Source organism: Myotis brandtii, unplaced genomic scaffold (assembly GCF_000412655.1).
Source record: "Myotis brandtii unplaced genomic scaffold, ASM41265v1 scaffold329, whole genome shotgun sequence".
NCBI lineage: Eukaryota > Metazoa > Chordata > Mammalia > Chiroptera > Vespertilionidae > Myotis > Myotis brandtii.
The window spans coordinates 1,508,757-1,523,140 of NW_005362676.1; the positions used below are offsets into that span (position 1 = coordinate 1,508,757).

Genomic DNA, 14,384 nt, shown 5'->3' on the forward strand with positions numbered 1-14,384 from the left:
TTTCTTCACATCACATACAATAATTAACTTAAAAAATTATTGTGACCCTAGATTTGGTGAATAGTTCTTAAATGTGATGTCAATAGCATACTCCAGCAAATAAAAAACAACAAAAAAACCCCAGATAAATTGGGCTTCCTCAATTTTTAAAATTTCTGCTCTTCAAATGATAGATATTTAAGTTTCCCACACTGAGAATTCCATGGAGCTTTAAGAATTGTGAATGTTCAATAAAGCAAAAGCCTATAAAATTAATGTCACTTGGTCCCTAGGCCTCCATTTGCTTATCCAACGTGGTAGCGAAATTTTAACTTGATGGGTTGTATAGTCCTTCTACCACTAACATCCACCATCAGAGTTTATGGTAATTCTGATGGCTTTGATTTTATGAAGGGCATAATGACAGCCTTGGAAATCTGCTTTCTGTTTCTAAAAGGCATGACATAACAGGGCATGAGGGTTTACATATTGTGTATATTACATAATGTTAATTTTTTAAAGGGGATAATAAAAAGTATTAAACAAAGAACTGTGATGTCAATTATGTGTGGAGTGTGGCGGAGAACTTGGTAACAACCCATATCAAACTAAATTTTCTTTAATTACTTCTATTACATCAACCCTTGGCAAATCATACAGCTTTTCATTCACTAAAACAGTCATTAACTACCAAATTAGAACCAGGAGGTCACAGTTTGATTTCCGGTCAGGGCACATGCCCAGGTTGCGGGCTGGATCCCCAGTAAGGGGCGTGCAGGAGGCAGCCGATCCATGATTCTCTCTCATCACTGATTATTTCTATCCCCCTCTCCCTTCCTCTCTCTGAAATGAATAAAAACATATTTAAAAAGAAGAACTAGGTTGAGTGATTAGAAATTATACTGGTTAGTATAATGATCTCCATGGATACAAAGTCCTCCATTCCATCTTTACCTTCTTATTGCTATCATATATGCATAAACATATATACACAGCTGGAATGCCCCAAAAGGAAGAAAAAGAAACTTTTTTTGGTGGTAAAAAAAAAACCACAATGAAATTTGATTTTTTTTTTCTAAAGAAATTTGGAAAAGAACAAAGTTGAAGGAATTACACAAGCTCACTTCAAAACTGCCTATAAAGCTACAGTAATCGAGCCAATATGGTATTGCCATAAGAACAGACATAAAGACTAATGGGAACAGAACATTTGAAATAAACCCATATGTTCATGGTCAGTCAACTGATTTTCAACAAAGAAAAAATAGTCTTTCAACAGATTGTGCTGGAAAAACTGAATATCCCCTATCTAAAAATATCTGAACCGTTTCTTCACATCACATACAATAATTAACTTAAAAAATTATTGTGACCCTAGATTTGGTGAATAGTTCTTAAATGTGATGTCAATAGCATACTCCAGCAAATAAAAAACAACAAAAAAACCCCAGATAAATTGGGCTTCCTCAATTTTTAAAATTTCTGCTCTTCAAATGATAGATATTTAAGTTTCCCACACTGAGAATTCCATGGAGCTTTAAGAATTGTGAATGTTCAATAAAGCAAAAGCCTATAAAATTAATGTCACTTGGTCCCTAGGCCTCCATTTGCTTATCCAACGTGGTAGCGAAATTTTAACTTGATGGGTTGTATAGTCCTTCTACCACTAACATCCACCATCAGAGTTTATGGTAATTCTGATGGCTTTGATTTTATGAAGGGCATAATGACAGCCTTGGAAATCTGCTTTCTGTTTCTAAAAGGCATGACATAACAGGGCATGAGGGTTTACATATTGTGTATATTACATAATGTTAATTTTTTAAAGGGGATAATAAAAAGTATTAAACAAAGAACTGTGATGTCAATTATGTGTGGAGTGTGGCGGAGAACTTGGTAACAACCCATATCAAACTAAATTTTCTTTAATTACTTCTATTACATCAACCCTTGGCAAATCATACAGCTTTTCATTCACTAAAACAGTCATTAACTACCAAATTACTTGCAGAATAGGCAATCTGATTTAAATTAAAACCTTTAACAGATTAAACCATAATTTATAGACGAAGTAAGCACCAAGCATGTTCCCATAACACATTAAAAAAAATAACTTTTTTACATATTGAAGACACTTTCAAACTAATACTTATTTCAGCACATACCCTATATCCTACCTGTTCATTTTTCTTCACAATTATATAGTTTGACATGAAGCTAGAATTTTCTGATCATGTCATAAAACAACACCTCTAAAATACTGCAAGTTGATTTAGATCCAAAAATAAAATTAAATTTCTGAATTGTCAATAATAGGCTGTGTCTTAAAAACATGCAACCCAGGCATGTGCCCTGACCGAGAAATCGAACCGTGACCTCCTGGTTCATAGGTTGATGCTTAACCACTGAGCAACACTGGCCGGGCAGTACTCGATGGTTCCCATAGAGCACCACGCCTCTAATAGATCATAGTGAAGAAAATTAATTATATGCAGAAAGGAAAGAGAAAAGGCACTGCGTGTGAGGCGAACTTGGATGATCATCCCTTAAGATTTCAAATTGGATCTCTGCTGTTAGGATGTTAGCTGCTTTTCAATCTTTTCAACAGAGGAACAGTCCAGGTCTTAATCAGTGGTATGAGTGATAGGAGAGGATTTCCAAGTCTGAAGGACTAACTTCTCTCCTTTTGCCTTTTTTTTCTTTTTTTTAAAGCACCATCATGCCCAGTGGGTGTGGCTCAGTGGTTGAGCAGCAACCTATGAACCAGGAGGTCATGGTCTGAATCCCAATCAGGGCACATGCCCGGGTTGCGGGCTCCATCCCCAGTAGGCCTGAGCCTCGCCCGGAAGAGTCGAGTCGACCCCTCTACTCCTTTAAGTAATCAAATGAGGTAAAGCATCCTTAACAGAGCACAAGGGCCTGTGGACCAGGGCTCCGCTCTTTGGGCCTGGGGTTGGCCCTCAGGGACGCCCTGAGCGGCTTGGCTCTGCCCTTGGGGTCTGGAAAGCCCCATGCAAAAGGTGCACTCCCTGTACCAGGAGATGTTCTTATTTCCAGAAACGGGGACTCAAGGCCAAGGGAAATCGGTACAAACAAACCTTGTTACGCTGACCTTGACTTTCCCGGCCATTTTCCCACAATGCACTGTCCTAGCCCAAGCCCCTCCGCCCTACCAAGTTTTCACAATGGAGTACTCTCTGTCTAATCCAACATGTGAGTATTTGGCTCCAATTGCTCTTTTGGGTCTTCACTTTTCTTATGAAGGCTCTGAGCACATGTCACAATTACTAATTACAAGTCGTATACTCTTCTGCAAAATGCATACCATTGAGGGCGCTCATGAAACCCTTGTAATGCATTCTGAGATCCTAATCTTAAAACTCTCCATACCCAGTAGATATTTCAAATATGCTCTAAAATTATAAATACTGATTACGATCTTATATTCAAAGCGTATTCAACCACAACAAATACACATAGTAAAACGTTAAGTCTTTCAAGGGAATAAATATAACGCATAAGAAGTCTACACGGCCCAGCTGGCATGGCTTAGTGGTTGAGCATCGCCCTATGAACCATGAGTTCACAGTTCAATACCCAGTCAGGGCTCCATCCCCAGTGTGGAGCGTGCAGGAAGTAGCCAATCAATGATTCTCTCTCATCATTGATGTCTCTCTCTCTCATTCTCCCTTCCTCTCTGAAATAAATAAAAATGTATTTTTTTAAAAAAGGAAGTCTACATGTACTAGCATGAACTAGGTAGAAGGGAGATCAATCACATAGCCACATGTCTATTGTCATCAAATGGAGACAACATGGCATCCCTCCCATTTTTATAACGCATAAGAAGTCTACACGGTCCGGCCGGTATGGCTTAGTGGTTGAGCGTTGCCCTATGAACCAGGAGGTCACAGTTCAATTCCCAGTCAGGGCACATGCCTGCGTTGCAGACTCCATCCCCAGTGTGGAGCGTGCAGGAGGCAGCCAATCAATGATTCTCTCTCATCATTGATGTGTCTATCTCTCTCATTCTCCCTTCCTCTCTGAAATAAATAAAACTGTATTTTTTTAAAAAAGGAAGTCTACATGTACTAGCCTGAACTAGGTAGAAGGGAGATCAATCCCACAGCCACATGTCTATTGTCATCAAATGGAGACAACATGGCATCCCTCCCATTTTTAAAAACTATAACTAAAATACATTTCCGTAGTATGTGCCCAAACACAATCAAACATTTGCAGAGGTGTCCCTAGCCCCTCACCCATTCAAATTATAACATTGAAATTACCTCATAAACAGAGATATAAAGTGAATCAGATAACAAGACCTGGTCCAGGGGTCCTCAAACTTTTTAAACAGGGGGCCAGTTCACTGTCCCTCAGATCGTTGGAGGGCCAGACTATAGTCTGTATTTTTTTAAAAAAGGAAGTCTACATGTACTAGCCTGAACTAGGTAGAAGGGAGATCAATCCCACAGCCACATGTCTATTGTCATCAAATGGAGACAACATGGCATCCTCCCATTTTTAAAAACTATAATTAAAATACATTTCCACAGTATGTGCCCAAACATAATCAAACATTTCCAGAGGTGTCCCTAGCCCCTCACCCATTCAAATTATAGCATTGCAATTACCTCATAAACAGAGATATAAAGTGAATCAGATAACAAGACCTAGTCCATTGCTATTCATTAAACCCCAGAAAGAAAAAAGAAAGTCTATACATGGCTCAGAATACATTGCTATTACTGCATATAATTTTACTCAAAACAAGCAAACACAAACACAGACAACAGAAATAAGCTAAGGAGATGAAATCAGGGATAAATACCTCCAATCTATTAAGCAACAGGTGTGATAGAAATAAAAAATTACATGAAAGGCGTCAGGAAACCTATGCCCTTCACTGGTGAGTAGGAAGCAGTCAATGCTATCGGCCGTACATCCTTAACCTCCGAGAGTATATAATGGAAGGAAATGGCCACATTCTACCACAAAACGTCTTACGTTACAGGAAAAGAGAATAATAGAATACAAAGAACAATGGCTTAACAGGGAATTCTAGTCTCATGTTACTTAAACATACCTCAAAGGGGCTTACAAACAGTGTTCTATCCATCCATGCATTTTGATTCTACAATATATCTTTTTAAGTCCCATACAGGAAAATTTAAAGTATCATTTTAATGATACATTTTTGAGGTAATCTCCAAAAGAGAATCCAATTTCCTGAATATCTGGATATGTGAACCTGACAAAGGTAGAACGATGAAACACCACTGAGCCTAATTACCGATGATAAAATCTAAAGGAAAGACCATATTCCTATACTATATTGAAAATTCTTATAGTAACTATAGTTTGCATGTTTTGAGTAAATTATATGCAGTAACAGCAATGTATTTTGAATAGAAAGTTTTGAAAAGACATTATATGAGGTTAAGAAATTATTTTTTAAACTGACTGCTATACCAGTATCATTTTTATAAGCAATATTGAACTTTTATGTGAAGGCCAGCACATCAAGTCTCAAAACTAATCATGTATTGTGTATTCATCCAGAAATTTCTGTACTTGCATAACTCTGGAGATAGTATTCCTTAAATCATAAAGAAATATTATGACCAAGTATAGCAAGCTAATTTTTAAGTTGATAATTGTGTATGGCCTGCGAAGGATGTTATAAATACCCACATGGCTTGGCAGAAAAAAGGTTCCCCACCCCTGGTCTATAGGTACGTCACAATCTAATAGAATGTTCAGTAGGCAATACTGACCATTAAGCCTAAGATCAAACTTAAATGGCGCTGCTAAATTCTTGTATGGCTTCTTATTAAATCACATCTTATTAATGTACATCCGTTATCTCACTAGAGAATGAGAGAAAACATTATATATCTTCCTCTTTGATACTAAAATGATCACACCGTGCAAATTTCCCCTAAATTCCCTGATGGGAAATTCAGAGCTGAACTTCAGAAGTGAAGTAGCTTTTTGTACAAATATTTCACCAGAGCAGTGATCTGAAGACTAATGCTCAATTGTGGTAAGTGTGGCTCAAAAACATAAATGCCCCCTTCTTATGTTTGCATCCGGGAAAACTGTCACATTTCCCCCCCACATTTCTTAGCTTCATAGTCAAACAAATGGACAATCAAATACTTACAAATCTTTCCAAAGCCCACTGCCTAGACACAGTGAGAAACATAAATGAAAACAGACTTGTAAGAGAAAAGAGACCATGTGCCCCCGACTACGATTACCTGGAGGTAGGAATTGCAGTTGGTTATTAGCTAATCGAAGATGACGCAAAGCTCTCAGACGGCCAATTTCTGGGCAAACGATTTCTAAGGCATTGTCGCTAAGATCCAAACACTGGAGTTTTATAAGGGATCCAATGGCTTCAAAGAGAAAAGGAGGGGAAAGGCAAAATCAACTTGATCCAAGCGTTATGCCAGATCTTTAATGCAAGTACTCCAAGTTGAAATATTTGCATACTTAGTATCACCATCTCACAATGTACTACTAGAGTTGCTCTCAAAATAATAAAAACATACTAAATTTTATGGAGGTGATAAGACTTCTACCTCTATATAAAATAGGACTTTAAAAAAAGCACAAATCAACATTTCTAAAACAATGCAAAATATCACTTGAATACAAAAAATAAATTCATGAAACAATATATAAGGATATTTTCAGTCTAACCGAAATTCTTAACTGGATTTACTGAATTTAGAACTTATTATTTTGTTATTTACCCAACAACAATATATCTAAAGATAATTTATCTAATCATTATAACCATTTTGGACTCTATTAATGTCATTTAGTCATAATTCTTAACTGGATTTACTAATTGGGGGAAGAGTCTGTGAAACAAATAAATTAAAGATGGTTTATAATTAAAACTCACTAAAATACCAACCACAATAGGTTTAAAGACACTATCTGTTCTACTATTAGAAAGGAAAGCTTAAACTATAGTCTCTCCTAACTAAAAGTTGGAAGTGCACTTACTTACCTTCTGGAATCACAACTATGTTATTTGAATGAAGGTACCTGGGGAAAATAACAAAAAAAAAGAAAAAGCTGTTGTTATTCAGAACTTCTGCTACAGAATGGGTTTGTAAAATGCTCACTTAGAAATATACCAAATATAAAGGGACCAAACTTTCTTTAACGCCCTATTCTAAGTATAAAACACAAAATATATGGTCACCATAGATAACCAATAATACTTTGAAATATTTTATGCTGGGATTGCAAATATTAAAACTATTTATTGATTTAATTGCTATTTTGTTTTATTTTTTTGTTTTTTAATATGTATTTTTATTTTCTTTTTAGGGCTTTTTTTGTATTTTTGACATTTTCTGTAATAAGCAGGGATTTTTATCTTTTTTTTTTAATCCTCCCCCGAGGATATTTTTCCATTGATTTTTAGAGAGAGTGGAAGAGAGAGGGAAAGACAGAGAAATATCGGTGAGAGAGAAACATATCGATTGGTTGACTCCTGCATGAGTCCTTGACTGGAATCGAACCCAGGACCCTTTGGTCCCCAGGCTGACGCTCTATCCACTGAGCCAAACCAGCTAGGGCTTTAAGTGCTATTTTAAAATAGAAGATTCACAAAAGAAAAACTAGAGGTATTTTTTCAACCTCATAATACAAACTAGTTTCCTACTTCGTTTTAAACTATTCAGGTTTTCAGAGATACAGTTATGGCGTAAAGAAAAGTCAGCACTTATTGTGTACAGGAAAATGCAACTTTTCGTTTCTAAAGGATAACTTCACAAAATAATCAAACCAGAGATATTTCCAGTCAGCAAGCATGCTTACTGATAACCAAGAATTCTGGAGAGATTAAATACTCATCACTTGTAGTATCTGTAGAAATACGTAACTGTTAAGTACAAAATTTATTTTACAGCAAAATGAATTTCATAAACAAAGATCAAATTCTTTTCATAAAAAAGAAAAAAAGTTCAAGGCTGACAAACCCAGGCGAAGTGTCTGCAGCACCCTCTGGTGGAGATTTTATACAATCAGAAGCAGCCCACTAACATCAGAGTAAAACAATAACCACCACTGGAGATCATACAGTAATAATTTTTAAAATAAATTTATAGCATTGATTTTGAGACAAGAAAACTAGATTTTTGAAAACTTTATTTTCAAACCTATCCTTTTATTTATTGTACCCCACTAACCAATCTTCATAAAATCTTTAAAAAATAGAATTTCAAAATATTCTTCTCCATTTTAAAGTCTAATATCAAGTGTGACACAGAATAAGAAAGATAGAAAATAAACTTAAGAAGATTACTCTATGCTGGACTAAATTAATTTTGAAGTAGGTATTAACCTGCTGGGTCTAACACAATTTAAATAATAATTACACGATTCCATGTTCCTTGTTTTGTGTACATAAAATGATTTCACATTTTATTTTTTCTTAAAAATATATTTGTACTGATTTCAGAGAGGAAGGAGGAGGGATAGAGAGCTAGAAACATCAATGATGAGAGAGAAACAGTGATCGGCTGCCTCCTACACACCCCCTACTGGGGATCCAGCCCGCATCATTGATGTTTCTCTCTCTCTCCCTTTTCCTTCCTCTCTGAAATCAATAAAAATATATTAAAGAAAAAAGAATCATTGCTGTTAGAGTGGATCAGAGAGCAGGCTCTTCGTCTTTAGAGCCATGTGATCAGAATGACATAACCTCTCGCTTTCTCACTCTATAGAAGCAGATGGTAATAGCACCAATTAGAACATAGAGATGTAAGAGAGAAATGAATCAACATATGCAAAGCTCTCTGAATGGAGTTCAATGAATGCTATTGTTATTGTTGTGAGAATTATTATTATATCGTGAGTCATTTGTAATCATAAGCTTAGCAGTTTAAAGCCCAGAGAAGTTGAAATGGTGTTTTCGATGTGACTAAGTGTTCATCATGTTCATAACACAGGAGCTCCCATTCATTGCTGGTGGGAGCGCAAGCTAGCACAGCCACTTTGGGAAATGGTGTGGCAGGGTGTGTGTTTTTTAAATAAAAATTAAGTATAGACTTTACTTAACAGTAACATGCCAATGTCAGTTTTTTGTTCCATGTACCATGGAATTGGGAGATGTTAACAATGGGAGAAACTGGTTGAAAGGTATAGTGGGCCCGGCCGGTGTGGCTCAGGCGTTGAGCATCAATCTATGAACCAAGAGGGCACCAGTTCGATTCTTGGTCAGGGCACATGCCTGGGTTGTGGGCTCCATCCCCGGTTAGTTTTTTTTTAATAAAAATTAAGTATAGACTTTACTTAACAGTAACATGCCAATGTCAGTTTTTTTGTTCTGACACATGTACCATGGAATTGGGAGATGTTAACAATAGGAAAAACTGGTTGAAAGGTATAGTGGGCCCAGCCGGTGTGGCTCAGGGGTTGAGCATCAATCTATGAACCAAGAGGGCACCAGTTCAATTCTTGGTCGGGGCACATGCCTGGGTTGTGGGCTCCATCCCCGGTTAGGGGCGTGCAGGAGGCAGCCGCTTGATGATTTTTCTCTCTCATTTCTATTGCTCTATCCATCTCCCTTCCTCTCTCTCTCAAAATCAATAAAAACATGTTTTTAAAAAATAAATAAAACAAAGCATGGAGGATGCAGGTAAGGAGGCTTTTGCCATACATTTTAAATCTTTTATAGTGTTTCACTGTTTATATCAAGTATCACATGGAGTAGTGGTAACAATAATAAATGTTGCCAGTTACATGGACTATCCGGAATGATTCTGTGACAAAGATGCTGCACCCAGAAAAATTGAACTTTTCAGCATCTTCACCACCTTGAAGTGAGATATTGAAAACACAAATTTAAACGGTTAAAATACTTTAAAAGACTTTTGGGCTTAGCGGAACCAGAGGTCTAACCATGTTCATGATACTAAGAAGTTAATACATGAAAATTGTATTTCCTACTATTTCAAATAACTTAAAATTATTTTTATCCCTGTTTAAAAAAAAATTTGAATAAACATACTCACAGTTCCACCAGGTTTGGAAGCTTCTGAGCAAGGTTTTCTGGCTGAAAATGAAAAACTCAGAATTAAATTGTATTTTTGAAAAATGTATAAACATCTCTAAATAGCTTAAGCACAAACCATTATCTTTTCAAGGGCCCTGATCAGGGCGCACATGGGCGTCGATGTATCTCTCTCACATCGATGTTTCTCTCCCCCTCTCTCCCCCGCCCTCCACCCCTTCCACTCTCTCTAAAAAAAAAAAATCAATGGAAAAAATGTTCTCGGGTGAGGATTAGCAACCACCGCCACAAAAAAAGGAAGTGACATTGTTAATGTCATACTGGGGTTCTGATCTATTCAAAGACTTAACACAGTATCCCAAGCTGCTTCCATCCACCCATCCTCGCCCTTTATGATGACCCAATAGCGCTGCATGTGAACATTGTTCCGAAGTCAGTGAAGCATTTACCGAGCCCTCCACCCCTTCCATTCTCTCTAAAAAAAAAAATCAATGGGAAAAATGTTCTCGGGATTAGCAGCCACCGCCACAAAAAAGGAAGTGACATTGTTAATGTCACACTGGGATTCTGATCTATTCAAATACTTAACACAGTATCCCAAGCTGCTTCCATCCACCCATCCTCACCCTTTATGATGACCCAATAGCGCTGCATGTGAACATTGTTCCGAAGTCAGTGAAGCATTTACCGAGAACCTGCTCTTGATAAAACCACCTTTAGCTTCCAAATGCCAAGAGCTGTGATTCTGTCCCTCAGGTTCCGTTGTCACTGTCTGCCATGAGGCCCTTCACGACAAGTCTTTTCTCCGGTGTTACTCCTGGGGCTGTCCCAACCCCCAAAATGTTTCTATTCGCACCGTTATCTTCCCTAAGAAGAGGAAGGATATACACCTCCATGTATTGGCACCCCAACAAAGAATCCTAGAAAAACTAGAGAACTTGTCCAGAAAGCAGGCAATGTCGACTCTCATCTAGGTCTGCCTGCTACAATAGCAACATCTTACCTGGCTAACTCACAGGACCGGGGGTCATTCTTTTTTTCCAGGTGCCCACCTGGCTCCTGCACATCCATTCTAATCTTTCCTTGACAAGCTAGTCGGGTTGTTGTTGTTTTATTTTGAGTCACAAAGCTACACACACAACTGAGTAGTGAATAAAGTTTCTGCTGCCAACTGTGCATTGCTGTGTCTTTATTAACAAGTAAGTACACTGGGCTTTTATCTTTAAATAAGCACGGTGACCTTGGAAAATTGCAATTTATTACAACACTGGGATTTAGGGGGAAAACTCCACTTATTAGACCCCGCCTCAAAAGCCTGGTAAGCAAGCAGACTGTTGCCTAGCCTGTGGCTGACACCTACTGGTGTTCTACGATACTGTTCTCTGTTTCCTACTGGCACATGTTAGCGATATAGCCAAGGAATGAGGGGAAAGTTATACATTTTAATTCTTACGTTTCCATAGGGTTTACATAAAGTCAGAGACTTGATAACTATAAATTGATAACTAAAAAAGCAAAGGGTGGTGGGCGGGTTCGAGTCCCAGTCAGGGCGCATGCAGGAGGCAACAAATCCATGTTTCTCTCTTTTCTCTCTCCCTCTTTCTCTCTCACTCTTTCTCTCCCTTCCTCTTCCTGAAAATCAATTTAAAAAACTGTAGTTATTCTTTGGGTTGCTTGCTAAACTCGCTGGATTATGGATGCCACACAGACTAGTTTATCTTGATCCATAGGATTTATACTAAAAAAAAAAATCTATTTTAAAAATCTAACTATGCCCTCAAAATAACATACATACCAATATGCTAACCGCTATAAATGAAAGATACATATCGATTTACTTCCAGAAACAGCAAATACAAGCAAATTTTATAATGCTTTCTGCTCCTTGTAGGTATTTTACATAGATCAAGAAAACTTTTACAGGAAAATAGTCCATATATAGGAAGCCAATAAGATATACATTCAGATATTTAGCAAAGTCCAATACAGAGAAGGGAATGAAGAATGGATCAATTCACACAAAAAAAGACACCATAAATGATCTAAAATGAGTAAGAACTCGAATTTATATAAAGCAAATCCATTTAAAATGCAGACCAAATTTCTTAATAGTGAGAATGAAAAATCTGATTTGAACATTCTCTTGAAAATAATTACAAATAGTTTTCTAAAATCTTCTATGTCATAAAATTTAGGTTATAATGATAACTATGTGCTTATTCCTAGAACATACAAAGAGTGAATCAGATGTTGCTTTTGGGGCAAAACTTTTTCTGACAAATGGGATGATAGTCGGATTCAAAATCATTTGACTGTCACAGTGCAATCATAAAAAAGGTGTTTTGTTTTTTTCAAAACACTCAAAGGGCTACATCAGGCTTCCCAAACGCCCATCTTAATATTTTAATCTTCAAATCATTCTTTTTTAAAAGTCATTTTTGTTGGTCTTTCTCTGCTTTACTTTTTTAAAAAACATATTTTTTTATTGATTTTAGAGAGAGGAAGGGAGGAGAGAGAGAAAAACATCAATGACGAGAGAGAATCAAGGATCGGCTGCCTCCTGCGCGCCCCCTACTGGGGATCGAGCCCACAACCCGGGCATGTGTCCTGACGTGGAATCAAACCGTTACCTCTTGGTTCCTAGGTAGAGGCTCAGCCATTGAGCCACACCAGCTGGACTCTTCCTTACCTTTTAATTGGTCTATTAGGTATTGTAACATCCAAAAGATCATCTAGGAAGCTTAACGCACACAAAAAAGGCACAGGCCAAGACACAGGCACAGGCTAAGCAAAGAGGGGTTTTGAATGGGGGCAGTTTGGTAAGTGGAACATTTGCGAATTTTGCTTTCCTACACGGCTCCTCCTGTCACCACACAACTGCGGGGTCTTAAGTAACACATTCTCAGCTCACGAGGACCCTCTGGATGTGGATTTATAGCACCTGTTCACACAACAAGAGAGGACACCCATGTCAGTCTGTCTTAAGACGTGGAAAGTGTAACTTGGTCAGAACCACGTTCTAAAGGATTTTATTTAATTTAAAAGAACGCAATAGAATACTGTACCAAGGTGGTCAGCGAGTTCCTTTTCATATAGAGTCTCTCCAGGAACTGGAGCCCTTCGCCTTTGAGTAACTCCAGCGGGAAGTGGTCGAGATTCCTGTAGTTTAAGAACAAGTTCTTGTGTTTCTCCAGCCTTGCCACCGAGATGGTCTTGCCGAGCTCGGACGCCATGGCTGAGCAGATCCCATCGGGCACGCGGCAGCACTACATCCTGTCAGAATCGGTCCATCTCTGAGGAGGAGAAGGACCAGTGAATGATTATAATACCGCTGACAGCACTGCCAGGCAAGCCAGTGAGCACATGCAGCTACTGCAGATACTAAAAAAGAGAGTTATGCATTGAATCCCCATATTTTGCTCTCATAACAACTAAATTTGTCATGCGTGTTGAGAAGATTAAATTAATAACCATTTCATAACAATACATTCCCTATTTAGGAAATATTTATTACTCAGTAGAAATAGTCCTAATTGAAAAAAACACACACAGTCTTGAAATTGAGATCGGAATCCCTAAGACAACCAGAGACTGGTTTCACAACGGGCAGCCAAAGAAACAAGTTAAAAATCGGATACAGCCCTGGCCGGTGTGCTTCAGTGGATACAGCATCAGCCTTCGGACTGAAGGGTCCCGGGTTCGATTCCGGTCAAGGGCATGTACCTCAGTTGCAGGCTCCATCCCCAGTAGGGGGTGTGCAGGAGGCAGCTGATCGATGCTTCTCTCTCATCGATGTTTCTAACTCTCTATCCCTCTCCCTTCCTCTCTGTAAAAAAATCAATAAAAATATATTTTTAAAAAATCGGATACGGCAAATCCTCATTTTTGTACCTAGCTTAAGGTATTTCAAGAATATTTAAATATGTATATAGAATATAGCTACATCAGCCTGGCTGTTGAGGCTCAGTGGTTGAGCTTTGACCTATGAACCAGGGGGTCAGGGTTCAATTACAGGTCAGGGGCACATGCCCGGGTTGTGAGCTCCATCCCCAGTAGGGGGCGTGCAGGAGGCAGCCGATCACTGATTCTCTCTCATCATGGATGTTTCTCTCTCTCCTTCCCTCTCTGACATCAATAAAATACATATAAAAATAAAAACTTGCCCTAGCTGGTTTGGCTCAGCGGATAGAGCGTCGGCCTGCGGACTCAAGGGTCCCAGGTTCGATTCCGGTCAAGGGCAATGTACCTGGGTTTCGGGCACATCCCCAAGTAGGGAGTGTGCAGGAGGCAGCTGATCGATGTTTCTCATCTTAAATTAAAATTTAAAAAATAATAATGCAAATAGTTTTCCAATGTGCATTCC

The 14,384-nt window shown here is 38.2% G+C and overlaps 1 protein-coding gene across 3 annotated transcripts in view; it reads right to left on the reverse strand.

The window, feature by feature from the left end:
* Positions 1-13,314, reverse strand: part of LRRC28 (leucine rich repeat containing 28) — a 41,862-nt gene extending 28,548 nt beyond the window's left edge. For all 3 annotated transcript variants that reach the window (XM_005871088.2, XM_014543613.1, XM_005871089.2), the window contains exons 1-4: positions 13,087-13,314; positions 10,023-10,063; positions 7,007-7,044; positions 6,246-6,383 (exon numbers count right to left, since the gene is read on the reverse strand). In XM_005871088.2, coding sequence (XP_005871150.1) covers positions 6,246-6,383; positions 7,007-7,044; positions 10,023-10,063; positions 13,087-13,254 — 385 coding nt within the window. In that variant the 5' untranslated portion in view covers positions 13,255-13,314. The remainder of the gene's footprint in view (positions 1-6,245; positions 6,384-7,006; positions 7,045-10,022; positions 10,064-13,086) is intronic.
* Between the last annotated feature and the right edge of the window lie 1,070 nt (positions 13,315-14,384).